This window comes from Leuciscus leuciscus (genome assembly GCF_965113295.1).
Source record: "Leuciscus leuciscus genome assembly, chromosome: 24".
Lineage (NCBI taxonomy): Eukaryota > Metazoa > Chordata > Actinopteri > Cypriniformes > Leuciscidae > Leuciscus > Leuciscus leuciscus.
The window spans coordinates 6,652,009-6,679,214 of record NC_138723.1 but is presented as its reverse complement, the minus strand read 5'-3'; the positions used below and the strand labels follow the sequence as shown (position 1 = coordinate 6,679,214).

The 27,206-nt window shown below is 38.3% G+C and overlaps 1 protein-coding gene across 1 annotated transcript in view; it reads left to right on the top strand.

Annotated features, from left to right (window-relative positions):
• The window catches only part of cntfr (ciliary neurotrophic factor receptor), a 188,327-nt gene that overhangs the window by 126,787 nt on the left and 34,334 nt on the right, over nucleotides 1-27,206 (top strand). The window contains exons 4-6 of the mRNA XM_082157694.1: nucleotides 12,584-12,701; nucleotides 15,090-15,256; nucleotides 17,769-17,932. Of these exons, the coding sequence (XP_082013820.1) occupies nucleotides 12,584-12,701; nucleotides 15,090-15,256; nucleotides 17,769-17,932 (449 nt within the window). The remainder of the gene's footprint in view (nucleotides 1-12,583; nucleotides 12,702-15,089; nucleotides 15,257-17,768; nucleotides 17,933-27,206) is intronic.

The window sequence follows — 27,206 nt, the reverse complement described above, 5'->3', positions numbered from 1 at the left end:
TATAATTCAAGAATCAACATTTTAAGACTGGAAAAACTCTTATTTTTGCTAGTCTGACCTTTTAATAACCTCAAGACTAATAAAGATCAATGAAATAATGTACATAGCCTGAGGACAACATAACTAGAAATTGTAGCAGTTGTAGTGAGTGTTCTGAAAAATAAAGACCAGTTTCAATGGGGCATGTAACTCAATAATCTGAGTCTACTAACATTTATAAGGCACTTCTATCATTTGTTTGACAGTTATTACATATTAAATTCGCCACAAAAAAAGTAATTGTGGTCGTTGTTGTTGTATCCAAATTAAACTGCTTCACAGATGAGAAACAAAAAAAGTAGGCCGAATAAATCATTTATAATAAACACTGCAACGTTCCATAAAAAAGGGAAAAAGGGAATTGTGGATTTGGATTTCACGGTAACAGATAGTTCATTCATCCTCCAACTTGTATGACTTTTTCTTCTGTTGAACACAAGATATTTTGAAAAAAATATTTTTCTCATACAATGAATGTGTTGTTTGGATCCAAATGTCCTTCAAAATCTACTTTTGTGTTTTGCAGAAGATCGAAATTCATACAGATTTCTCTCTTTATTACCTGTATAAAGTTCAGAGTAAGAACCCTAACGGTCCAAATTTTTTTTTAACATGAATAAAAACCTTATTGGGTGAATCTATAAAACTTAAATTATGATGTTACAGATGGTTTAGTCTTCTCTCCTGAGCCTCGTTAATTTTAAAACTTTACGGCCCAGTTTTATGTGGAAAGCTGTTTTTATTTACTCTAGGATTAAAGGCAACTCTTTGAAAAGAGCTTTGTTACATGGGGAAGGGGTAATTGAAATAGCAATGCAACATTTAATAAAAGAAGCAAAATTTTGCTCAGAATAACAAGCTTGTATTTTATATATTGTTTCATACTGTCTCTCTTGCTTCCCGGTAAACAATATTAGTTATGGGCCAGACACACTGAAGTGCAGAGGGGGGTTTGGTTTGGTTCCTGCCGAATCTTCAGTCTGCACAAAATTCTCTCTTGATGTTTCTTTTTTTTTTTTCTTAAATTGCATTTTCCAATTTGTAAATGGACCAGATGTCTGCAAGTGAATCTGTCCAACTCTTCTGAGATGGAAGCCGACTGTCTGGAGAACCCAGGTGATTTGTTCTCATTGCGGACGTCGTTGCCATTAATTGAGACAGAGGACTCTGGGTCTGGCTAGCCCATAACTCCAGACCCTAATGAGAATTGCATATTTTGCCCAAATCGCATACTGCCTTGCTGATCCAAACAGTCCTTAGCTTTGTGTGGGGTGAGGCAGACTGCAGTGGATTTAGTGAAATATGTTGGCAGCACATGTTTTAACACAATGAGTTGTTGGTTTAAGGCCAGTGGTTGTTCTTGTATACGTCTGTTTAAAGTCCGCGTGAACCGGAAGTTGCAAACGACTTTTCTTCAGTGCTGTGACGTATTTCCCAGTAAAACGGAATATTGAACAGAGGGCAGGGTTTTACTCTAGCGCTCCTCCTCTCCATCTCTCGCTCATTACAGACTAACGATTTGAAGGGAGTGGTTAAGCGTTTCCCAACCCAAGTCCTCAAACCTACGTCATCAGAGAAGGGACGCCATTCCAGACCGGAAGTAACATTTCAGACTTTGATTAAAGATTACGACGGCAAACAATTTTTTTCTGTGTTTTAACTTGCACGGATTGATTGTTCACCACAAGACTGACACATATGCGCTAACAAAGTAAATAGGGTCAATTTTTATTTCAGTTGGACTTTAACTTCAGGTATTAAAGTTTCAAGTTACCTTATTGCCAAATGTAACAGATACAAAATTGTAGTGTTCATGATGAAATATAAAAATGACACTAATGCACACTATGCTACGCGATTAACAGTGTTCATTTTTTTTTTTTGCATTTATTGTATTTGTTGTGTTTGTTGTAGATAGCTTCCCGTACAATTACATGCTGTATGTGTTGACCAATCATTTGGATTGAAACATCCTCTCCTCCTTGAGATCCCCGGCAAACTCTTGAACTCATCAGGATAGAATGCCTGTATTTGTGAGGATAACATGCCTTGAATACAGATACAAGATGCCATAATCCATTCTTAACTTATTTATATTTCATGTTCAGCTTATGGTGGTTGGCTGCCTTGTGTTCAAAAAGAGTTTTAAGCCCTGCTCAGAAATTACTATTTCATAACATTTTCAATAATTTTAGTGGTTATCAGGTACTCATTTTCATATGCATTAGTCTTAAAAATGACCTATTGTCAGAATTCCTGCAAAAACAGCAACTGTGTTCTGAGTGGACTGTAGGTGCATGGAAGAGAGGATGCTTAACTCAAAAGGAACTTTGGGTGCAAGGCGGCTGTGGTGGGGGTAAAACTCTCTGAAGTCAATTCATGGTCCAGTGAATCAATGGAATTCATTCTTTCTTACGCCTGGAGCACCCAAAGCAACCCTGGTACACATTCCCAAATGGCCACTGTCTCCCGGCTAAGTGTGTGATTTGTCATTTGGGACGAACCCCAGAATTCTTTGCAATCGAGAATGTAGACTAAGCACAGCATCCTCCGCTTTTTGCCCTTTGTGGGAGGGAATGTTTACATTGGGTCTGAAGCTGGCTTGAAAACCTTTACTTAACTTCATATCCTTTTTACAGAAATTACAGACATCTGTTGAACTGTGACTAATTTTCACTTGGCCCAAGCATGTTCCAAAGTTACAACAGAGTCCCGATATCTAATTATAAGCAGAGGGATCATTTATGCCGTCGTTGCGGTGCAGAAATTAGGTCCCCGATGTGATTCCTGCAGGGATTCTTGGCTTACCCATCAGAAATGTTAATCTGCCTGATATTTTCACAAGAACACCGCAGAAGAAAATGTCAGGAGAAACGGTAAATATTAAGGGGAACCATTCAACTTAACCTGTCATTTTCCTCTCAAAGAAAATTAGACTGAAATTAGAGAGCACTTTATGCTCCTGTTGCCCCCATTAGAACTATTTCCACCCATTTTTTTTTTTAACCCTTGTATTTTAACTAGTCATCTGGCAAGTGTTTCTCGGCTGAAGCCGTCTTTCTGAGGCAAACCACAACTCTGGGGTTGCCCTTGTAGTAATAGAATCTTTATCCCACAGGTCAGAAGCCCTGGAGCAGTCAGACCTATTAAAATCGTGAGTGAAATCAAGGCATTCCATCTTTGGGGAGAAGTGTCCATCTAACAGACTGGTAAATTAAGCTGTCAGGCATTGCTTGTGTCATGAATCCGCCTGACAAACACAACCGTGAGGTTTGCAATCCATTTGCACGCCCAGGACTGCCCATCCTTAAATGATTGCCCATAATGACCTTTCTGGGTTTCTTTTTCCACAACGAGATAAACTCTCCCATGCATTTAAAGCCTTGAATCTATTTCCAAACCCAGGCTGGTATTTTGGACTAATCCTCTCACTAGGACTTCTAATCCATGGTTTAAACTTTTAACTTTTAACAGTTACTAATTAAACACTGAGTGGTAAGTCCTGAGACCAACTTTGTGCCGGGATTAAATTTGCCAGACAGGAACTGAGCCGTCTACAAATACCAATGTGTCGTTGGGCTTTTTTGGCCAAATGACTTTCCTTGCGCGCATATTAGAAGCCATTACTTCACCTCACCTCACTGAAGATACATTTTAAACTCTTAGCAACCTTCTCCGTTATCTAGCGGACTGATGGGCCAAAACAGGATGAAAACAATCCTGCATACCCATGGGTTTCTGAAGCACCCATGTGCTGTTAAATTCCAATTGCTTTTGGGCCTGTCAGAATAGATTACCTTGGTATTTTAAGCTGATTCACTCTCATCCCTGCTCGACCCACATGGCTTTAGATTGTCTAGGTGTACCAATTTTCAGCTCAATTGCTCAGTCTGCTCGCATAATAAGGAGGCTGCAGCCACACTGTACACATCTGCAGGTGTCTAGAGTAGATCTAGGAGGCTAAAAATCTATAGGTTTATTGCCCTAAAGCCAGAGTGAGTCTAAGCAAAATCTCTGCTGTCATTTTCAGTGGATCAAACTCAACGGTCCACGGTTTTCAGTCAAAGAAGGCTTTGCATGAGCAAATTCCTGACTGATCAGAAACAATGGCTAGTGATCAGCAGGGGTAGAGTGAATGTGGGCCAGTGTTTGAGCTTAGTGGTCTCAGGCAGAAACCCAACATCCTCCCCCTCATAACACCCGTTTTCTCAGTCTTTAACCCCCAAACCACTGCCCCTCCTAACCCAAACCCTAATAGCTGGAGAAGGCTGAATGACAAAGGGAACAAACAGGCATGTAATGCCGCCCGTTCCTGGCGGATGACACGGGGGACAGGAATGTGAAGGGGCTGGAGGTAGAAGGGGGGGGCGTCAGGAAAAGGCAAGGAGCAAAGAGCCGACTGCCAGAGCCCACTGTCAGATTAGAGCCATTAGCATGACTGTGAAATGACAGGGAGCTCCGTCCACACAATGAACACCATTTATCCCCTGGCTTTCTTTGGAATATTAGACTTGCCGTCCACCATTACCCACCCTACTGTAGACTGGACCAAACTTCCCAGCTGTTCGCACACATTCATAAAAAAAAAGTGAAACTGAAGCACTGTTCTGAGGGATTTAGAGGGAATATTAATTTTTTTGAACAGCTTGATGTTTCATTGAGGTCTGTCCATCCTCACCGCTAGATAATCCTTGACTAATTGGGGAGCTGTGAGACACTGGAGATGACATGGTCTGTGAGCTATAGCCTGATGCTTACCTTTAGAAAATATATATACACGTCTTAGCTCTCCCATTCTGACCAACTGGGTTAGGACAGTCTGTTTGGATTGTTTTTGGCAATTGCCAGGCAGACCAGCTGACCGGTCAGCAAAACCAGTTGAACACAAATTTAACCAGGTTGGTAGTTGAGCTAGACTTGCTGACCATCAAATTGGCAAGTCTAGGAGATTTGCTTTTTTATGTTGGTATAAGCTATATTTCTTTAGCTAGTTTGTTGAATGCATATGTCATATTTTGGTGATTGCACCTTTCACTCTAGTTTTAAAGAGGCCCTTATTACCACTTGGAGAATGTTAGTGGTTCTCATTCGTGTTAACTTTCATGCTTCAGATGATATGCAATAGATTTTTTTTGTTTTTGGCTTTTGACTAATAATTTAGAGTAAGTGCAAACACATTACCCAGTGCTCTCGATTAATAACACCCCTGTCAAGACCCATCTATTACAAATACAACACTCTTATTTCCCAGTAAGGCATGCATGATAATGATTGAACTCTACAAAACACACACACACACACACACACACACAGACATACATACAGTAAGAGATATTTAACTTCCCTTACATTTCAGGGTATTGTTAAGATAGAACTAAGAAAAACTCCCAGGAAGAGATACTTTTCTCATGGAAGTCCACCTTGGCTCAAAGACCACCCAAACACTGCTCAGTTCAGGCTTTACTTTGTCCATGCTGTTGTCTACCAGGGCAATCCATTTACCTCTCCCACCCCTCCTTCATCCATCAGCCCGTCCCTCTTTGTTTTTCAACCACATGCTCAGCGATCATCAGTCTTCCTCCCCACATTTCTGTCAAATTAGCCCCTCATGATGACCCACTTCAGAGGCTAATTCCCCCTTGATGACTCACGCCCCCTCCCTGTCCCCATCAGATATTTGTCTGCAGTATTGGGTTCTTTAACTTTGTGACTGAATGGAAGGAAGAGACAAAAATAATTGCCGGTGGACACAAGCTTCAAGTTTCAGGACACAAAATCACATAACAATACTTATTATCATATGATCATACAATATTATACTATAACTTTGTGTGATGAACATGCTAAAATTTCTGTTATTTTTCACTGTTAATCTTTCCATCCAGTGTGCTGTCAGTGAGGTGATCATGAGAACCATATCTGTCTGATTCATGAACAAATCAATCAGACTACTGAACATTTTGGATTAGTTGATTCACTGAAAAGATTTGACTCAAAAGAACAATGCTCACACAAACACACAAAGTAGAGCTAGAGTGAATGCCAAGGTAACATCTTAAATGTTTGTCTGTTCTTGACATATCGTATGGTTTCAGAAGACATATCATTGCACTATGGGATCATTTTGAAGCTTGACAGCCCCAATAATACCTCAGTGGCCAGGATATTCTCAATAAATTCTCCTTTTGTGTTCCAAAGAAGAAAGTTATACAACAAACCCTTTATGCAGGGGTGTCCAATCCTATTCATGGAGGGCCACCTTCCAGGGGAGTTGAGCGCTAATCTTAATTAAACACACCTGAACAACTAATCTAGGTCTTCAGGATCACTAGAAACGTCCAGGTAGGTATGTTAAAGACTCTAAAGGAAAGTTGCCCTCTGATCGCAGGATTGAACAGCACTGCCTTTCAAGAAGGACACAGTGTGAGAAGTTTTCTTAATGCGTTCTGAATAGCAGATGCCCAGGAACCTGTAAACCATGATTACAAATGTTTACTTTTAGGTCTAAAATGCTGACTGGTAAAATTCAGTGGCAGAAGTTTATTTTGTGTGCAAGACTTGAAAATGCAAAGACGGGGTCACAGAATGTAGTCCACTTTGTCAATTCCAATTTGTCCATTTTAAAATACTGCACTGTGAAGTATTCCTTAATCCTAAATCGGGATTCACTCTAGTGCTAGTTCACAGTTCAAACCCCTATCCGAGGAATTCCCTCCGGAGTGACCAGAACTTTTTACGTCCTTAAAATTAAAATCTCTAAAACATCCCTTTGTCTCGATGATAATCGGATGGTTAAGGGACAATGCAGGAGAGGGTCTGTGGAAAAAGAACTGCTAATGGTTTCAATATAAAAATACTGCCTTGAGGTTTAGCGTCTGAGAGTATTAATCATGTATTCCACCCCTGTACAGATGGTCTCTGCTCTAGTCACTGCATATATACAACTTGTGTTGCTACCTTTGAAATTCACCTTAGAGAATTTTGGATTTTTTAAATGTATTGTTTATGCAATTTCACTGAAGTGGATATGATATTGGACTGGTTGCTTTGGTCACAGAGGGCTAAAAGGGATGGCTGGTGATAATATAGACTCAGATGTGATTTCTGGGAATGCTCCAAATGGTCTGAGCAATTGGTCTGGAAAGGTTTGTCTGTTGGTTTGCGTAGCGTCACACAGCTCAGCAGTTAACAAGAGACAATTATAGCAAACAGTTTGAAAAGCTGCGGGGACTGTTACATATTAAACTAATTACTTGTTGTTATATATTTAACCAGTAGCAACTTTATTACTTAATTACTACTCATAGCTTCAGTTAGCTACAAGTCATGCTAAATTATTATTTTCATGGGTAAGAAAATAGTCTAAATCTAGTGATTTGAAGCTGTTGAGAGCTGGTTTACATTATTAGACCACCCTGAACGAACACACGTTGAGTGAAAACAACAGCACCTACCCTGACAATGCCTTTGAGACCAGGCTATTTTTTAAACAAAGTATATACCATGTTTTTCTACAGCTTTCACTGTTAAATAGATTGTTAACCCCATAGACTGTTAACACTGCACAGTATATTACTCTCAGATTTACTGTCACCGTACCATGGTGTATTTTGCTTGTGTGATGCTTTGAAATTATTCTGCTAAAGATTGCTGACTGGCTTTTTCCTCTCCCATTTGCTCAGCTCTGTCTATCTCTACGGTGTGTCGAAACATATGGTCAAGAGGAGAAATGTTTTACCAACAAAGCATGAGTAAAGTGCTGCCTCGTTTTGCTCATGAAAGGGGGGCAAAGACAAACCCTGTCGCTAGCGTTCAGTTGATGCAGTACATACTCAGAGGAGATTGATGATTTATTGGCACTTGTGGGAGAACAATTCATTTAGCTGGTCTATAGCAGTGGTCTTCTATACGCCTCACCCTCACTCCGATTCATGCACCTCTGTCGAGGATTTATGGGGCTTTTTTTATATTGGACTTTCGATTAGGATCCGAGGCATAAGATGAATTTGCATGCATGCACAGACGGAGCAAAGCTGTTCCTTGAAAAGATGCCAGCCAGGCACTTTCCGCACAGGACGAGCACTGTGGCTAATTTATGATGATGGTTTTGCCTGTTTGAAGACCCCGCCCCCCAAATCCTGATCTTCTAGACAAGATGAAAAAATAAAAGCACAATTTAGGTTAACCAAAATGTAGAAATATAATACGATTTGGAATTTGTAGATAAAGGCGAGCACATCTTTAAAACACATCTTAAATCCTACAAAAAGCAAAAAAATAAAATAAGTCCAAATTAACAAATATCTTATAATATCTAGGTATAATATCAAATACCTAAATAATATCCACGTTAAATGAAAATAACAATTGAAGAAAGTTGACTTTATTGAACAGTGCGGTGTAACATGCATAGATGAATTAAATATTTAGTAATAACTGTTTTATAACATATTTATAATACAGTAATAGAATATGCAAAGAAGATTCTAAAGAATTTATATTAAAAAAAATATTTATAAATGCTTGCATGGGCCAAGTGTTGCATATGTCGTTGATTTTACAGGTCAAGTGTTGTATAGAGCACCCATTTGTTAAAGCAAATATTTAAAAATGCTTCGTGTATCACTGCAAAAGCAGCTGCATTAGACAACACATTTTTTTATTAAATAATTATGGCTATGCAAGCTTTCAAACACCCACAGCATGCTTCCAGATTATGAACTTCTTGTCAGCTGTGTCTGACGGCACATTAGGTGCTGGGCTAGACAACATTAGGTGTTTCCTTTGACTGATATCCACTTTTATTTGCTGTTAGAGGTCTTCCATGCAACTCGAGCCCCTGCCCCCCTCCCCACACCCCTCTCGCCGCTGCTTCCAATTGCCGAGCACATAGCACACATTCCAGACGTGTCATGGAGGGGGGCTCAGAGCCGGCTCTGACAGATCAGCAGTTAGTGATGATAGCGGTGGTCGCCTGGGATTCTCCCGCTCGCCTTTCATGTGGCCTGGCGATTTGACGTTTATCAAGTGACCCCTGCAACCATGTCTTTCATTGTGCTGGCCTTTTAATGGCCTCAGATTAGGGAGCAGACAGCCGGCAATGCAGGGGGCCACTAGCGCAGCCTTTCCTTTTGGGGTTTTGTATGACCAGCTGGATTTGTTGAGTGTGTGAAAGAGTTTACCTGACACGTCTAGGGTCGTAGACTTGGTCAGAATCGCACATGATGCTTTCAGCACGTTGAGTGACAAGTAGGATTCGGATTTAAAAGTGGGGTTAAGGAATAAGCAGCCGAGGTCAAAGGCAAATATTTTCGTCTGTTTCGTTTAAATTGCATCAATATATAAAAACAGGACTCCGGAGGCAGAGAAGGGTTTTTTTTCACCAGTAAGTGTATTTCGTCTGACAGCTAAATTGCACCTCTTCATTGACTTCTGCAATTATCAGCTTTTATTCCAAATAGTACTGAAGTTTCCCTTCTTGTACCAGGAGTTTGGAAGGTATCATTTGCTAGGCCTGTATATGATATGACAGCACTCTTAAGGGTTACGGCTGCATAAAGTGAGGTCTTGCTGACCAAACTGAGATCACAGAGGTTACTGGGCTTTTTGGGCTTATCCCGCCCTAGTTTTTCACATTCTTGCATTCAAATGCAATCCAAATACAACGGAGAGGCCTGAGAAATACAAGAAAAAGAATTTCTCAGCAATGCACATTAAATCAATCATGCACATTATCAATATGTGAGGCAAACAATAATGAGGCAAGCAGTTCCAACTTTACATAAACCATTTATGTAAACCACAGTGTGGTTTTAGGAAGAACTCCCTTAATATTCATGGAAAATGAGACAAAATGGGTGAATCTCATAAAAACTGTCAAGAAAATAGCCAGGCTGTAACCAGCCATGGAATCAATAGAGAGAAAATAGAAAATGTGTTTGCACAAATTATTATTATTATTTTATTGTGACATTATTTTCTTGATTAGTACTATGAAATAATATGAAGTAAAAATAATTTACAATTAAGTAAATAACATCATAGTAGTACTGGTTAGTGAGTTCATTTACTGAATTTAATGTATGCAGATTGTAAGTAAAAAATTATTGTGTAAGTGAAAAAGATATTCATTATTGCAACACTGCTGTTGTTTTTTTGCATTACAACAAGGAGAATTTTGGGAGAAAATATGCTTAAACTTCATGACAATATTGTCATGGTGCAAAATAAATAAATAATAAATAAATAAATAAATAAATACTTCATGATCCTAAAAAATATAGAAAGTTGAATAACTTCATATTTTTTTCATTTATTTCAATTTTCCAGTAAAAAAATAAAATAAAATAAAAAAACCTGACCTTTCTTTGTGAGATTTACCCTCCAAACTCTGACATTTGAAATAATGTTCCCATTCGTTTCCTACAACGCTAGTGCAATCAAAATGACTTAAGTGACACTTTTGTGTAGTTTCTCTACATCTCTGGCTAATGCTGTTCCTTTGGCACTGGTAGCCTACATCAAATCACTTGTAAGGATGAACGCTGAGATATGTCTTTGTTGTTAATTCAACAACATTCTGTCCTACAAAAACGGGGGGAACGAAAGAAAAAAAGCATAAAGGAAACAATAGAAGTGTTGCTAGGTTGCAAATTCTCTCAGAAAAGCAACCTTCTTTTGTTTTGCCGCTTTCGCCTCTTTGAGATCGTCCACTGTGCGGATGGCCATGCACTTTCTTTTGGGAAGGGTGGGGAAGTGAAAGGGGAGGGTTCCGGTGTTTTTGGTAGCCAGGGATGAGGGTCCGTGAGCTGTCAGTGTGCCCATTTGTCCTGAGGGTGAGGAAGGCCTCCTGCAGGCCGAACTCTATGGAGGAATGCACTTCCTAAGGAGAAACTGTCTAAGCACTGAGTTAGCAGCTCATGGCTGGAATGTCAGGTCAAACACATCATGCTCTGGACCCCTCCTCTCCTCTAACAAGTGTGTTCCCACACAGATCATTCCCAGCATCTTATTGTTGATATTTTAGTCTAGCAATGAATTATGTAACACCAGTCTGTTAATGTGTGGGTTGTGATTTTTTTTTTTTTTTTTTTTTTTTTTTTTTGGATCAATATTCCTGTTTACTTCTAAACAAAAGAGTAAAACTCAATTGGCAATTGATTCTTCATTGTGGACTAATGAATTGGACAAGATGTTTCACCCAAGTAACAAAATAAAATGTGTTTTCACAGCTGTCTATCTTCTACAATTCTATCCTGCTGTAATAAGCTCATCAAAATAAAATATATTTGACAAAGGAAAAATGTGAAAGGGTCAATTGAGAGGTTATTGAAGGATGGGTTATTATTAGGCTATGTAATTTGTATTTGTTTGTACACTTCAGTAAATATATTTTTATTTTATTTTTTATCTTGTTTTATAGTAAAGATATCTAAACATGATTTATTTACCCAAGGAGAAAAACTGATGTTAAGACTTGTTTTATATCTAGAATGCAAGTGTAATTTGTCTTGTAGCACTGGTGGATTTTCTTCATTTGTATTTCACTTATTTATAAAAAAATAAAACAAGACAATCTATGGGTGTTCTTGGTGGTTGGTAGACTGTTACTATGTGGTTGCTGATTGGTCCAAATCAAAAGAGCCCACCCTCAAGTCTATCAATATATTCTAGTGTCTTTATTTGGGTTCCTTCTTCAATGTACAGGTATGCTTACTGGACATTTTTGTCCATTTTATCATCCGCCAAGTTGATCATCTAAAGTAATTGTACATAATTTGAGGTAACATTCTGTTACACAAAAAAGGACCAAAGTCCCAAATGTAGGTTAGGGTACTTTAGCAAGCACCACTTATAAGATTGCACAGAAAAAGTCTTAAAGTCCCTTTCAAATGTTCTTCAGTCAGTGCCTTGTATATTAGGCCTTAAGAGCTCTGCAAGTTCCCATAAGGGCAAAGATACAAGGATCCGCAGCAGAATTCTCCATCAGAAATGTCAAAGCCAGCCTCGTCGCAATCACGTAAGGAAAGAACCTGTGTGAGCTGACAGCTTAGTGCGATGTTTAGCGCAATCAAAGCTCAAAGGGAAGCCCAGAGGTGAGCCTTAGAAGCGGTTTTGTTTCTTCTGGGCTCTAGTTTGTCAGGCCCCGGGGGCCGATGGAGATGAGGAAGGAGAAGGCGGCGCTCGGCAGCCAGCGGAGCTTAAATCACTCTCCGTTTCACATACAGGAACACATGGGAAGGGGTAATAGTATGCGTAACCCTGGCAACCGGTCCAAGTCATCAGTTTCAATTCTTGCAGTGGTGGGCACGGTCCAGTGGCGCTGTAAGAAAGGACCCTAATCTGGAAGGAGGGCATGGGCGGTTATTACATTTCCTTTCCCACTTGATACTTGGAATGGGGAGGTTCAAGGGGTTACACAGCCAAAGGAGCAGGGGATATCGTAAAAGCCTCCTGGGACTTGTATTTTGGGCCGCTGATTTATTTCTGAAGGTGTTGTAGCTGAGAAGGTACTTATGTGTCCCCCCTTCTGCTTTTTTCACAGTTGTCCCGAAGGAACCACAGGTGACGTGCCGATCAAACACCTACCCCAAAGGCTTCTACTGCAGTTGGCACCTTCAGCATCCGACGTTCATCCCTACGGACTTCGAAGTCAACGTCCAGTAAGATATTTTCTTTCCTTTTGTTTGCAACTCCCTCCGTCAACCCTGGCTTCCCGATCAGCCCCAACTTCCTTCTGCTTGCCTCTCGCTCCGTCTGTCATGTCATGCCCTCTCGTGTTCGGCAGAGGCTTTGAGACGCATTGAGCTCATCTGAATCAGTGATCTATGCGGTCAGACACTGTCTGCTGAGAGCTGATTAGGCCTGTCTGACTCTGAGTGCTGGAACTCAAGGCAGTATAAGTGGACTCTCATCTGAAAGCCCCTGTGGATAACGCTGCACAGCTCCAGTTCTCGGTCTCTCAACCCCTCTTTCTCTCTCTCCTTCTGTCCACATCTGTCTGGACGACCATAAGGCAGCTTTATCCAAATGGGAAGCGTCTGAATCTACACTTTATGCACTACTTACTATTTCTAATGATATTACTGATATATTAAAATCTTAGTTTTAAGGCGAGACACTACAGGTGAAAAGGGTAACATTTTTAAATAATAGATATCACCATGGAACTTCCTCAGTTGAGGATAGTATATAAAGAGTAGTATATAAAACATGTATTACAAGTTTTTTAAATGTTTATGTTTAATTATGCAAATTAGGCATTATCTCATTAAATATGCGCAATTCTGTATATATTTACGGTAGATAGATCTGGACATATGATAAAGCCAGGTACAAAATTCTTTTTTCATTTTGTTAACACATAAGATAAAAATAAAATAAAAAAAAAAAAAAAAAAAAAATAAAAAATAAAAAAAAATAAAAAAAAATAAAAAAAATAAAAAAAAATTTAAAAAATCAGAGGGATTTCAGGATATATGCTTTCATTACCTAGGAAATCAAAATATACTGTCCATAGCCTTTAAAAAAATCGATTTTCACCATATGTTTTTATATTAAAATGTCACATAAATCAGGCCAGGAATGATTTATTAACAAATCCCTCTGAAAATATCTTCAGAATACTGCTAAGTGTATAACTGGAAAGTTTGGTCTACATTAGTTATACATAGGCTGAGATGTTTGTACTGGAGAATGACAAAAGAAAACAGCATTTAAAGATTTAAATAGTTCTAAATGAGATTTCGTCATTAGCTTTAAATCAAGATAATTATTTAAATATATTTGAATATATTTAAATTTGTCAGCATGAAAAAATACACTACAGTTCAAAAGTTTGAGGTCAGTAATAATTATTATTATTATTATTTATTTATTTTTGTGATACTTCAGCCAGGAATAAATTACTTTTTGAAATAAATTGCATATTCACTCAAAATACTTTGGTAACAATTTATTTTACAGTGTCCTACACTTATAGTTACTTGTAATAACTATTAAATATACATAATTGCATGCGACTGACCTGAAACCAAACCCTATTCCTAACCCTAACCCTACAGTAAGTACGTCGTAAATTAATATTACTCAAAACGTACATTTATAACACATGTACAAAGAAATATCTTGTTGAGCTGAGAAATAAATCACTCAAAACATTTTGAAAAATAGTTTTCAGTGGCTAATGTGTCAGATTTTAATAAAAAATAAAATAAAAAACCCACTCATCAAAAGGAACTGGCAATTAAAGTTGACTTTAAAAACAGCATTGACCTTGTTTCACCTCTATTAATAACAACTTAATAATCCATTAAGTGTCATAAATTGTGCAGTTTAGGTCATTATACAAGAACATAATGTCAGGACTAGACATTATCTACATAACAAGTGATTTATGAATGAAAATATGCTGCTTTATCAAAACCCAATAAAAGATTTCTGCAATGCACATGCAGAGCTGATATCAGGAGGTTTAAAGGTCAGCTACAAGGCCTCTGCCCAGACGGTACCCGGGGGGCAAGCAAATGGCAGTGCCTAATTTAACATATCTGCTGCTCTTGTGCCATGCGGTACCACTGCAAAACATCAAAATGGAATAATAATGTTTGTTTCTTCCGGAAATTATGGACATTTATTCCATACAACAATAACTTAGTGTTGCTGTTAAAGGGATAGCTCAAACTGAAAATTCTGTCATCATTTACTCACCCTCAAGTTGTTCTTAACCTATATTAATTTCTGTCTTGTGCTAAACACAGAAGAAGATATTTTGAAGAATGTGTGTAACTAAACCGTTTTTAATGTATACTATGGAAGTCAGTGGGGAGCAGCAACTGTTTGGTTACCCATATTCTTCAAAACATCTTCGTTTATGTTCAACAGAAAGAATTTCATGCAGGTTTAGAACAACTTGTGGGTGAGTGAATGACAGAATAATTTTATTTTGGCTGAACTATCCCTTGAAAAGACCCAAGAATGTAAAATATGTTGTCTTTTACTGCGTAAACCAAGACTGCTTGAGAAGATTACATTTTCTTACAATTTTTCAGACACAATCAGAGGCCCTTGGAGGTGACGAGGGATGAAGTTCACAAGAACAGGTGTCACGTGAAGTTTCCAGAACTTTTCTCCAGCTATCCTTACCGGGTCAACGTTACAGCAGTGAACTCGCTGGGTCGAGCTTCCACCGCCATCAGCTTTGAGGAGTCTTCAATAGGTACAGTTTATATTAAATTATTATTATTATTTTCTGCTTTAATGTCGACACAGGAAATGTTGTGTGTCGTTTAACCAACAGAATGCCATCATGAAGTCATTTACAAGTTGTTTTGATGGAAACACATTAAAATGCTTGAAAAAAAAAAATCATACCCAGAGTTGTTTAGAAAATTCCTATTCGTTATTAACCTTGGATGATTTACTGGTGATGAGCAAACAGACCTGGACAAAACATCGAGCTCAAGTGTTTCAGACACTCTGGTAACCTACAATCACCTCCTTTACTGAAAGAACAACACCAAAGCAGGCCAACAGAAGTGAAGAAAATATCTCTGATATATTGGTTGTTTGTTGGCGGCTTCTGGCAACTAAATAGAATACTTACATGCATGGCTACATGTGTGCTTGATAGTAATAAAAATGCTAATGCCGTCTGGATCACTGGATTGACACCGAAAATATTTTCCCTCTGGTTCTAGTGTATATTTTATGGAAAATGGAATGCATTTCATATGCAACAGCGATTGGATTTCATTTGAAAAAGCAACTTATGATTAGCATACCTTTCAGTGACAAGTAGGGAACATATTGATGAGTATCAAAGAAATAAACTGACTTACAGTAGACCTAAAACATGCAGATCATTACATATGGACCACATCTACAAAGAACAAGAGAACTAAATGTAATGCTTTTTTTTTTTTTTTGCTACACTGCAAAAATATATTTTTTAATCAGTATTTTTGTATGATTTTTTTTTCTATTAAAAATATTGAAATTCATGATATATATGACTTGTTTTTCCTACCCCATTGCTAAATTGTTTTTTCCTTGTTTTAAGCAAAACTATAATCCGATTTTAGTGAGGGTTTATGCTTAAAACAAGGTAAAAAAAAATACAAAATAAGAAAGAATATTTGCTTCTAAAGTGAGCAATTTATCTTGTCTACAAGATTTTTAGATATTTCACTGGGGAAATAGATTACTGATTAAGAAAATTATTTTTTGCAGTCTAGCCCTCCCTCTTAGCATGCCAAGACGTAAAAAAAAAAAATTAGCATCCGAATAGCTGACATCTAAACAACATCAACAGTGTTTGAAAGTCGTAAAGAGTGTTTCGCTCAAGCCAGGTCAAGGCCTGAGCTATAAATCCTGAACCCACTATGTGTCTGCTATGAATAGTAAAGGGAACGGGGCTCAGAAACATCTCTTTGTCCTCGTGTGTATGTGTTTGTGTGTGAGTGAAGCTAAAACCGCAGAGCAAACAGAATGATCCTTGGATGCCGCAGCTTGAGAAGAAGAGAAAGGCCACTCTGTTGCTCTCTGCTTATTTCCCATAAACCTCAGGATCTCCTGATATTCAGGGGACGCCTTCGCTCAAAAGACATCTCGCGAAATGTCACAGTGTGGCTTCTTTAAAAGACGTGTGTGTTATGTCAGACTGATTTTCTGCTCAGAGGGATGAGCTGGGGATCATAAAGAGGAAATCTCAACACTATTCATCATTCATCTCTTTTTCCATTGTAGTGTTTTGCTAGTGGCATTCGTCATGAGTGCTTCTTTCTGTTTAGCCATTAAAAATGTGTTCTTGTTGTACTGAGCCTTGTCAAAACTCATTTACCATTAGCATCTCAACATTTGAGGCAGTTTCACACTTCCAAACTATGTTAAATGAATAGTTCACAACTTTTCTTACTCTCATGACATTGCTAAACCGATATGATTTATTTAACTTATATGACTTCTAGGAAACACTAAATGAGAAATTTTGCACAATGTTCAAGCTGTCCTTTTCCATGAAAGCATATGGGCTGTCAAGCTTAAAAAAGACAAAGTTCCTTAAAAGTAACTGAAAAGTTTTCCAGATAATCATTTGACAAGACATTATATAGACACAATCTATATTGGAGTTTTTCAGACAGGGTTTTATTCACATCATTCACCTGGTTTATATAAAATGTTATTCCTAAGAACATTGTGATTTTGTTTCTTCTTTTTTCTGGATTTTGACAAGTTTTCCTGATAAGAGAAATCCAAAATCCCCTCTGTAAAAATAAATAAATAAATAAAATAATGGAGTTGTATGCAAATGAATGCATATTTAATTAGATCATTTGCATACTTTAACAATATTTTGAAAAACAACCGTCTTAATGTTAAAATGTGTGTCCTGATTCAACTGTAGTTTCTTGCAGTAAACCATATCATTGTGTGAGAAAAAGCATAAAATACATTTTTGCACTTTCAAACTAATTCTGTTAAGAGATGCCCAAAAAAACATTTGGTGCCATTTGGTTCAATTACGTCAAACCTGGCGAGACGAGTTTTTATGTGACTCATTAGAATATGACCATATGTGAATACGATTTGAGAACTTTTCTCCATCTGTGTTCCACAGAAGAAAGAAATGAAATTCTGATGACAGAATTAATTTGAGGGGATTTATTCCTTTAAAATATGATACCTTTGATAGGTCATGAGCTTACATCGACGTCTCTTTGGTCCAACAGTGAAACCTGACCCCCCTGAGAAGGTGGTGGCCAAACCCATAGCCAACAATGCACGAAGACTAGAGGTGACCTGGAACAGTCCCACTACGTGGCCCGATGTGGAGACCTTCCCGCTGAAGTACTTTCTACGCTACCGACCGCTCATCCGAGACCAGTGGCAGCACGTAAGTGTGGACCACCACTGCTGTAGCTTCTTGTCCATCTTCGTTGCATCTTTAACATTTATGCAGAGCACATATGCTATGTGAACTCTAGATTATTAATGATAGCATTTTCATAAACCCGACCAGCTGGTATTTTGTGCAAGTCGGTCAAACAATGTAGTCTTGCTGGTTAACTAACTAACAAGCTCCAACTAGTTTGAAATATTTCAACAAGCCAGTTGTCTGTGGCTCAGCGTCCCACAAGCCAAGCACACCTTACTTGTTAGCGTGCAGAATATAACATATATTGGCGACATACATTTTCTGCAAGGTTTTGAGTAGTGTTGCAGACATGTGTCATTTTTTTGTACAAGAATACAGCATCCTTTGGGGTCAAAGTGGACTGGTGTGATTTGGTTCCATTGTCAGGTCTCCACATGAGTCCAATTGTGTCCCTCATGCTCTACAGAATAAGACCAGACATGTTCTTTGGAAAATGATTTGCTCTCTAAGACGTCAATCAGAGTTTTGAAGACAGCTGAGGTGATTCATAACCCATAGTTTCATTTGTTGCTATACTGCTGAATAAGCGCACATTACACCAGCCAGTCAAATACTATTTCTTAAGAAGCCCCTTGGGATTCTTGTGTTTATTCCTCTTACATATCAAGGCTGAAAGTAGATGTTGTGTCATGCTTATTTCCATTAAGCTCTTTAAGTAGATGTGCACATCTTACTCTATAATCTAGTTACTGCCTCGCACAAGAAAATTGAGTGTTTCAGAGCTACTTCAGATAGTTTTTTTGTTTTTTTTGTGTGAGAGAATTATGAAGTAAACTACCTGCTCTGGATGAATGGGATGTGCAGTACAGAGGAGTGTTGTCATGATACAGGAATTTCTAAATTCAGCTTGAAAAATGTCAATATTCAGTACACTTTTTGATAGAATGGGGAATATTTCCACAACATTAAAGGCATAAAATCTGAACAGTATCTAAGTTATAATTGTGGGCCCAGGGCATGACATTAACACCCACCAACCCGCCAAATGTGGGTGGATTTCAGCAGCGGCGTGTAACACAGTCACTCCTACTAGCCACTTTGGCAGGTTGAATTTTATATATAATATATGTATTTTTCAATTGTAGTCTTTTAAAATGACATCTGAAAATAGTCCAATGTAGTTGTCAAAAATATCGATTTCTCTCTCTCTCTCATCTCTCCGACAGGGAATTGCACACAAACCCGCCTCTCCTCACTCACTCGCTTAATTTGCTCCGGATGAATATTGTTGGTTACAGGGCTTGAATTTCGGCGTGGAATTGCGTGTATTGTGCATAATTTTAATCATTCCCGCGTATTTTATACTCAAACCCAAAGTGCGCGCACATAAAGCCGCCTCTCAGTACTGAATTTAGTTATTATCCGCTTCTTATTGCACTTAAACAGTCAAATACACACAGAATAATGTTAAAATGTTGGTTGGCGAGTGTCCACATGAACACAGTCAGTTATGTTTTAAGTGAACGTAAACAGTTGAGAAAGAAAACGCACTTGTAACAGTATAATGGATCCATGTGTCAGGTCTTAAAGTTACAGCAGCCTAATATACCTGATACCAAATTATAATATTAAAAATATCTATATGGGAGTTTTTCCCCATGGTATCGATGTCAACATTTTGGCCAGTGAGCAAAAAAAGTTAATGTCAATACCTGATCAAAGATTTTTTTTTTTTTTTTTTTATCAACTGAAACTCTGCTGTCTGAATTATTGAAATTCCGCAGGCAAAATGTATTGATTTCAATAGGAATTCACACAGGAATTTTTGCTCTCGTCTTCTATCTACCTGTCCTTGCAAATACCAGCTAGTGTTGTGTAATCATAGTCATGGAAGATGTCATACTTCACTACAGAGCACATCTCATCCCTCCTTACACAGAACCCAACTACTAAATTTCCAAAACAACTATTACTCAGTGCCGTACGAATCCTATTTGAGTTCCCTGAGACAACTACTCATCTGAAACAAACCATATCAGCCCGCACACAAGCTCATATCAGCTTGCAGCAAAGACCATATTGAGCTCCATCACGTCAAGGTGGAAACCTCATCAGTCTTCTGCTGGGCCGCGTTTCAGCTGTGCCTCATATGTATACTCACGTAGTGCATCACGACGAGAGGGCTTCAGAGAGATGAAAGAGCCAGCTCGGCACGGGGAGCGTGGTGTAGGGAAGCCATTCATTCTGCTGAGGAATGAGAGGATGGCAGCTGGAACAGTCCTCGCTGAGCGATGGGTGCCTCAAAGCTGCCTGGGATCTGACAGCAAAATATGGCATGGAAACAATCAAGCGCTCGCAGCTAGCGGACAATGTCCCTGGGTTTAAAAAGAGGAGCTCTTTAAATATTAATAAACTTCCTGTTGTATTTAGGTGAAGGTATACAAACATAACTCAGATTTTAATATCTCCGCTTTCTGTGTTCGCAGAGTTGTCTAGAAATGCATCTAAAGGCCCCCAATATCCTCACGGCAAAGTCCTTTTGCATTATTCTCTTAGGGGTAAAATGAAGTTTGAAATACCTTTGCAGTGATATACTGTTAGCAATCATCCCCACACCGTCCAACCTTTTGAGAGCGACGTTTATATGAATATGTAAATGTGTGCTGTGCTTTCATCTTAATGGCAACAGAAACACATCAAAACTGACAGCGGTGAGAAAACAGCAGTTAAGAAAGCATCTGATCATAGTGACGTGGATGTTTGCACCAGCTCTGTGATTCAGCGCTCCAGTCAAGTTACATCACATTTATTAATAAAGCAGTTTTTACAATAGATTTCCTCAAAGCAACAAGCTTTACATTTAAACAGGAAAAAAGAAAACCAGTGTCAGTGTCTCTTTCAACTAAAACTTCATTTTCTACTACACTGAACAAAATTATAAACGCAACACTTTTGTTTTTGCCCCCATTTTTCATGAGCTGACCTCAAAGATCTAAGACTTTTTCTATGTACACAAAAGGCCTATTTCTCTCAAATATTGTTCACAAATCTGTCTAAATCTGTGTTAGTGAGCACTTCTCCTTTGCCGAGATAATCCATCCACCTCATAGGTGTGGCATATCAAGATGCTGATTAGACAGCATTATTATTGCACAGGTGTGCCTTAGGCTGGCCACAATAAAAGGCCACTCTAAAATGTGCAGTTTTATCACACAGCACAATGCCACAGATGTCTTAAGTTTTGAGGGAGCGTGCAATTGGCATGCTGACTGCAGGAATTTCCACCAGAGCTGGTGCCCGTGAATTGAATGTTCATTTCTCTACCATAAGCCGCCTCCAAAGGCGTTTCAGAGAATTTGGCAGTACATCCAACCGGCCTCACAAACGCAGACCACGTGTAACCACACCAGCCCAGGACCTCCACATCCAGCATCTTCACCTCCAAGATCGTCTGAGACCAGCCACCTGGACAGCTGCTGCAACTATCGGTTTGCATAACCAAAGAATTTCTGCACAAACTGTCAGAAACCGTCTCAGGGAAGGTCTCGTCGTCCTCATCGGGGTCTCGACCTGACTGCAGTTCGTTGTCGTAACCGACTTGAGTGGGCAAATCCTCACATTCGATGGCGTCTGGCACTTTGGAGAGGTGTTCTCTTCACGGATGGATCCCGGTTTTCACTGCACAGGGCAGATGGCAGACAGTGTGTATTTTATTGATGGCATTTTGAATGCACAGAGATACTGTGATGAGATCCTGAGGCCCATTGTTGTGCCATTCATCCACGACCATCACCTCATGTTGCAGCATGATAATGCTCGGCCCCATGTTGCAAGGATCTGTACACAATTCCTGGAAGCTGAAAACATCCCAGTTCTTGCATGGTCAGCATACTCACCGGATATGTCACCCATTGAGCATGTTTGGGATGCTCTGGATCGCCATATACGACAGCGTGTTCCAGGTCCTGCCAATATCCAGCAACTTCGCACAGCCATTGAAGAGGAGTGGACCAACATTCCACAGGCCACAATCAACAACCTGATCAACTCTATCCGAAGGAGATGTGTTGCACTGCGTGTGGCAAATGGTGGTCACACCAGATACTGACTGTTTTTGGACCCAACTTTTTTTTTCTTAACAATCTAGATTGCTATATAAATGAAGGTGACTTGACTCGACTTTGAGATCTACAGTTTTAGGTAGACAGGTAGGTAGCCACAAATTCAAAGTACTTTTATAGACAAAACACAAAATTTTGTGTCGCATTGATAAGCATAAGTTAATTTTGGATTCATGATATAAATAGTCTGGTAATTAGGACTTAACATTGTCTTTTTGTCTTTTTCTTTTTTCAGAGGAAAGGACAAAAAATAGTCAGCCATCTGTTCTGAAATCTCACATTATAGGAACACAGTGAAACCTCTAAATTAAGACTCATTTGGATTCTCTCACGACTGCTTTGGCACAGAATAGTTTTAATTAATTAAAGAAACAGTTCACCCTAAAATGATTCACCCTCATGTCATTCCAAACCTTTCTTCAGTGGAACACAAAAGAAGACGTTTCCAAAGTATCCAAAAATTCAAGTCATTGGGGTCCAAAACAACATTGGACTCCTCTGAATTTCATTGTATGGATCAAACAAATTGTTTCCAAATAGCTTATTTTGTGTTCAACAGAAGAAAGAACTGCATATAGGTTCAGAACGATGTAAAGGTGAGTAAACAATTTAAACAATGACCCATTAAACATATCACAGCTATATTACAAGATCAGAAAAACAAACTCTACTTACAAAACATCTAATCTGTACCACAAGTAATAGTTTGGTCTTGTATTTATTGAAACCTAACATTAGAAACAATTTTCAAAGCAAAATGTGTGGCCTCACATACGTAATTATATAGTAGAAAAAATGTCATTTTTGTTGAACGACTCAATAAATGACTGGACTGAGAAATTCACTGGATCAATGTTTCTGCTTAGTTTTAATGATGGAGCTGAGATGAAGAGGCATATGGCGGAGCTTTAAAAAGCACTGACATTTAACGGACGACTCTAAGAGCAACGGAAGTGTGGAGTAATTATAAGAGAGATATGCATGCATTCACACTCACTGAGGGATGATCTTTGAAAGTTTTCATTCCCTCAAAGGTGTTTGGGAAGAGATTATAAGATATTTACTGAAAGTGGGAATATAGCGGTGACTTTCTCTTTTGAAATGATCAGTATTTTGAGAGGTGAATTCATATTGGATGTACAAATTCCCTAATGAAGTTTATATGTAAGTTGCTTTGTATAAAAAATGATGCGTAATTGATGATGCATTGCATGATGCATGATGGTATTCTTGGCAAACCCACAATATTTGAATAAAACAGTGGTTTATTAATGGAAGAAGTTACGGTTATTATTTATTGGTAAATTAAACAAAGGGTTAATGGACTAATCGGAAATTAATTTATAAATCTAAAATGTTAGATTAACCAACTAATCAAAAAGATAATCAATTATTTGATTGAAAAATAATCGTTAGTTGCGGCCTTATAAAAAGCGTCTGCTAAAGGAATAAATGTAAACGTAACTGTGAATTTTTAGAACCAGATGGTGTAGTTACAACATCTACCAGCAGGGGTAGGGTGAGAACATGTGCACCAATAATGCAATTATTTCCGGTGAGGACTTGTTTACATGACATGAGCAAATCTCTTCACTCATTATTATGATTTTTATCACCATTTTTTCGCATACCCTACAGCAAAAATGCTGAACTCACGTACAGTAGAGTAGGTCTGTTCCTGGCCACAGTTTTAATCTACTTGCATCAAGTGTAAATCACACTTCTATATATTGAAAGGTTATTCTGATACCGCTGTAACTGGCTTTGCCTGTATATACACTGCACCAAAGTCTTCTTTCCGTCTCTGCATGACGACACGGAGCAGAGACTGTGCGACTTGAGCTGACAGTTTAGCGTCATTATTTTATTAGAATTATTCAGAATAACGTCACAGAGTTCATTCATGAAGCTGAACAACACACAGCATCCGTATATATTGGAGCGAGCACATAGTGAGAGTGGTAATAATGCAATTAATGTGTTTACATGCCTGTTTTTTGCGATACAAACAGCCATACGGCACATAATTTATTTGTGATGGTTTACTACGATCATGAGCTTTAAAATCATATTTGTTGAATCGAAGTACTGTGTTTACATGAGGTAAAGTTTAATTGCAGTATTACCAAAATCCCATTATAATTGCATTATGAGGGTACATGTAAACTGGCTCATTGATATGTGGCCTGAGAGCGCCATGGCGGACGGGTCTTTGCGAAGGGTTAATTGGTAAAGTCATTGCGTCACTGCAGCTGACCTGTGAAGCTCTGGTTGCTATAGAAACAGCCAGTGTTCTGAGATGCGTGCTTTTTCTCATGATTCGAGCGTTTAGCAAATTTCATTGGTGATTTAAAATATGCTTGGTGAACAGATTTGGAGAATATGATGTTCCCCATTCAAAGAGATAGGAGCTGCACTCGCATGACTGAAGTGGCTGCCTGAGAGGTGTTTCAAAGATGGCCGCTGAAAGAAATGACTTGCCTGAATAGGACTTTATTTATACCCAGGGATATTATAGTTAACTAAAACTAAAACTGAAACTAAGGGCATGACACATGACACCGTATTCAACCAAATACAGAAAACTTTATATGAGCTTTGGCCGATCATTTACACACACAAAAACAGGGTTTTGGGGGCCTGAAAGCGCACATTTTTCAAAAATGGGTTTCAAAGTGCAAGTTTTTGATAATGATACCGTTATCATCTCTGTGTAAACTACAAAAACGAGAATTTGGGTAAACTGTGATGTCATAATTATGCTTGTGTATTATGTGTTCAGTCTTTAGGCACTTAGGGCCCGTCCACACGGAGACGCGTTTCGCTGTATACGTATACATTTTTTATCGTATTGCCGTTTCGTCCACACGGATCCGGCGTTTTCGGAGACTGAAACCGCTATTTTTTTAAACCGGGTCCCAAGGTGGATAAATCTGAAAACGCCGCCCTTGCGTTTTCGTGTGTACGGCCAATCCGTACATTTTGTGAAACGATGATGTCATCACACCAAGTGTCAACAAGTCAGACACCGTTAAGTCACAGCAACTACATTTATGATTTTTCATATTGTTCAACAAAGTTCTTGATTAAAAAAGAAAAAAGAAAAGAAAAAAAGAAGCTACTGTGCCTAATATTATTGTTGTATACAGCCATAGTATACAGCGCGCAAGGTTTATGCGCATGCTTTAAGTCTTCTTCTCCGTTTTTAGTGTATGTCTGTGGCAGAATTACAGCGCCACATACTGGTCTGGCATGTATACTACATCGTTTTGAGTCGGTTTCAGTGGTTTCGTGTGTACGCAGATATTTCTTGAGACGACGCCGTGTTTACGGAATTTTTGTTTTGAACATGTATGAATGTATTTTATTTCAACGAGTTTCTCACAGCAACATTTCTCGTTTTAATTTAGTTCAACTTGATGTACTAAAATAAAACCAAAATAAAAATTTATAAAAATTTATATTTTTTTAAATTACAATATATTTAAAAAAAGCTCATAATAATTATTATAATTTTTTTATTAAAATGGCAAATATAAAAATAAAAAAAATCATTAATTCAAAACATTAATTCAAAACACCTGCACAGTTTGCTGGTGGTTAATGTATAAATTGCGGGTTTTGGCATGTTAATACCTACTTTTGTTAATACCTACTGTTTAGTTAATTTTCCCTTGGGTTAAAGATAAAAAGACAAGATGCAATGTTAACCTTGCGCATGCATTTCATTAGCACACACATTTCAGAACAGGTGAAATCCTGTTAATTGCAAGATATTCTGGAGAGAGATGTGAATGCTAGATTGAAATAGATGCGAACGGCGAAAAGACACAAGACAGCTGTGAAATGACTGCATATGTTTCACGCTCTGTCTTTTGTCCAGGAAAGCAACAGCATGGAGCATGAAAAAAAGAAAGGGGGCAGGGGGTGTGGAGGGGGGGGGGGAAATGGTGTGGTGGGCCATTTTTCTTCTTTGCCCCTTTCATTCCCAGAAATGATGTATTTAAACTGGAGCTTTAACAAGCCGCTGTGGTGCCACTCAGCCAAATGAGAAACAATCTGCTCTTGACCAGTGGGGGCTTCTGGGAGTCGCACAGAATGAATGTGCTGTTTTAGAGGCCAAGCTTCGTAGAGCACCATCTAGTTTCAGGTGACTGATATGTGACTGTAGATCTAATGGGGTTTGGCCTACTGTTGCTTCGGGAAATCACAATGATGGACAAGACTAAAGCTAGAGAAGGAGTGCAGTGTGCCGAAATGGAGAAGGTTTAAAAGAACAAATGGAATTTGCATGAGATTTAGATAATTCTTTGACTGAAAATGGGTAGTAGAATAGCTAACCTTTTCACTGTTTGCATAAAGGTGGTCCACGTTGTAGTTTATTCTAGCCGAGTGTCGCACACCAAGGTGTTACGTTTTTGCTGGTTAGCATAGCCTTGTTAGCGTATGCTAGTAGATGTCGTAACTACTCCATCTGGTTGTTTTAAAAACACAACTTTTTCCATTTAAAATCCATTTAAATCAATTTAAAAGTTTCTTGTGTAGTCTAGAGGAATGTTACAAAAGCTGAGTATTCATTCAGAGGGGCTTTATACTGACTCCTGCTGGCATGGATGTAGAATTACACAAAAGTATTTTGGTTACTGTTTATTGAACTGGGGGGTTAAGGGATCTTAATATCTCCGAACAGATTAATAAAAGGCATTTATTAGGTTACTGATATAACTTTAGTCTTCATCTCCTGATTTTAAACATGTTTTTTGAGAGTTATGCTGTTTTGAACTTTCTATTTCAAAGAATCCTGGGGGAAAATACATCACAGTTTTCACAAAAATATGAAGCAGCACATTAATAATAATAATAATAATAAATGTTTCTTGAGCATTAAATCATCATATCAGAATGATTTCTGAAGGATCATGTGACACTGAAGACTGGAGTAATGATCCTGAAAATGCAGCTTTGATCACAGGAATAAATTACACTTAACTATATATTCACATAGAAAACAGCTATTTTAAATTGTAATAATATTTCACAATATTACTGTTTTTACTGTATTTTTTTTATCAAATACAGTAAAAAATTTCAAGAACATAAAAAAAAAATCTTAACAACCCTAAACATTTGAACGGTATTGTGTCTAGACTTGCATGTCTGCCAATTCATAA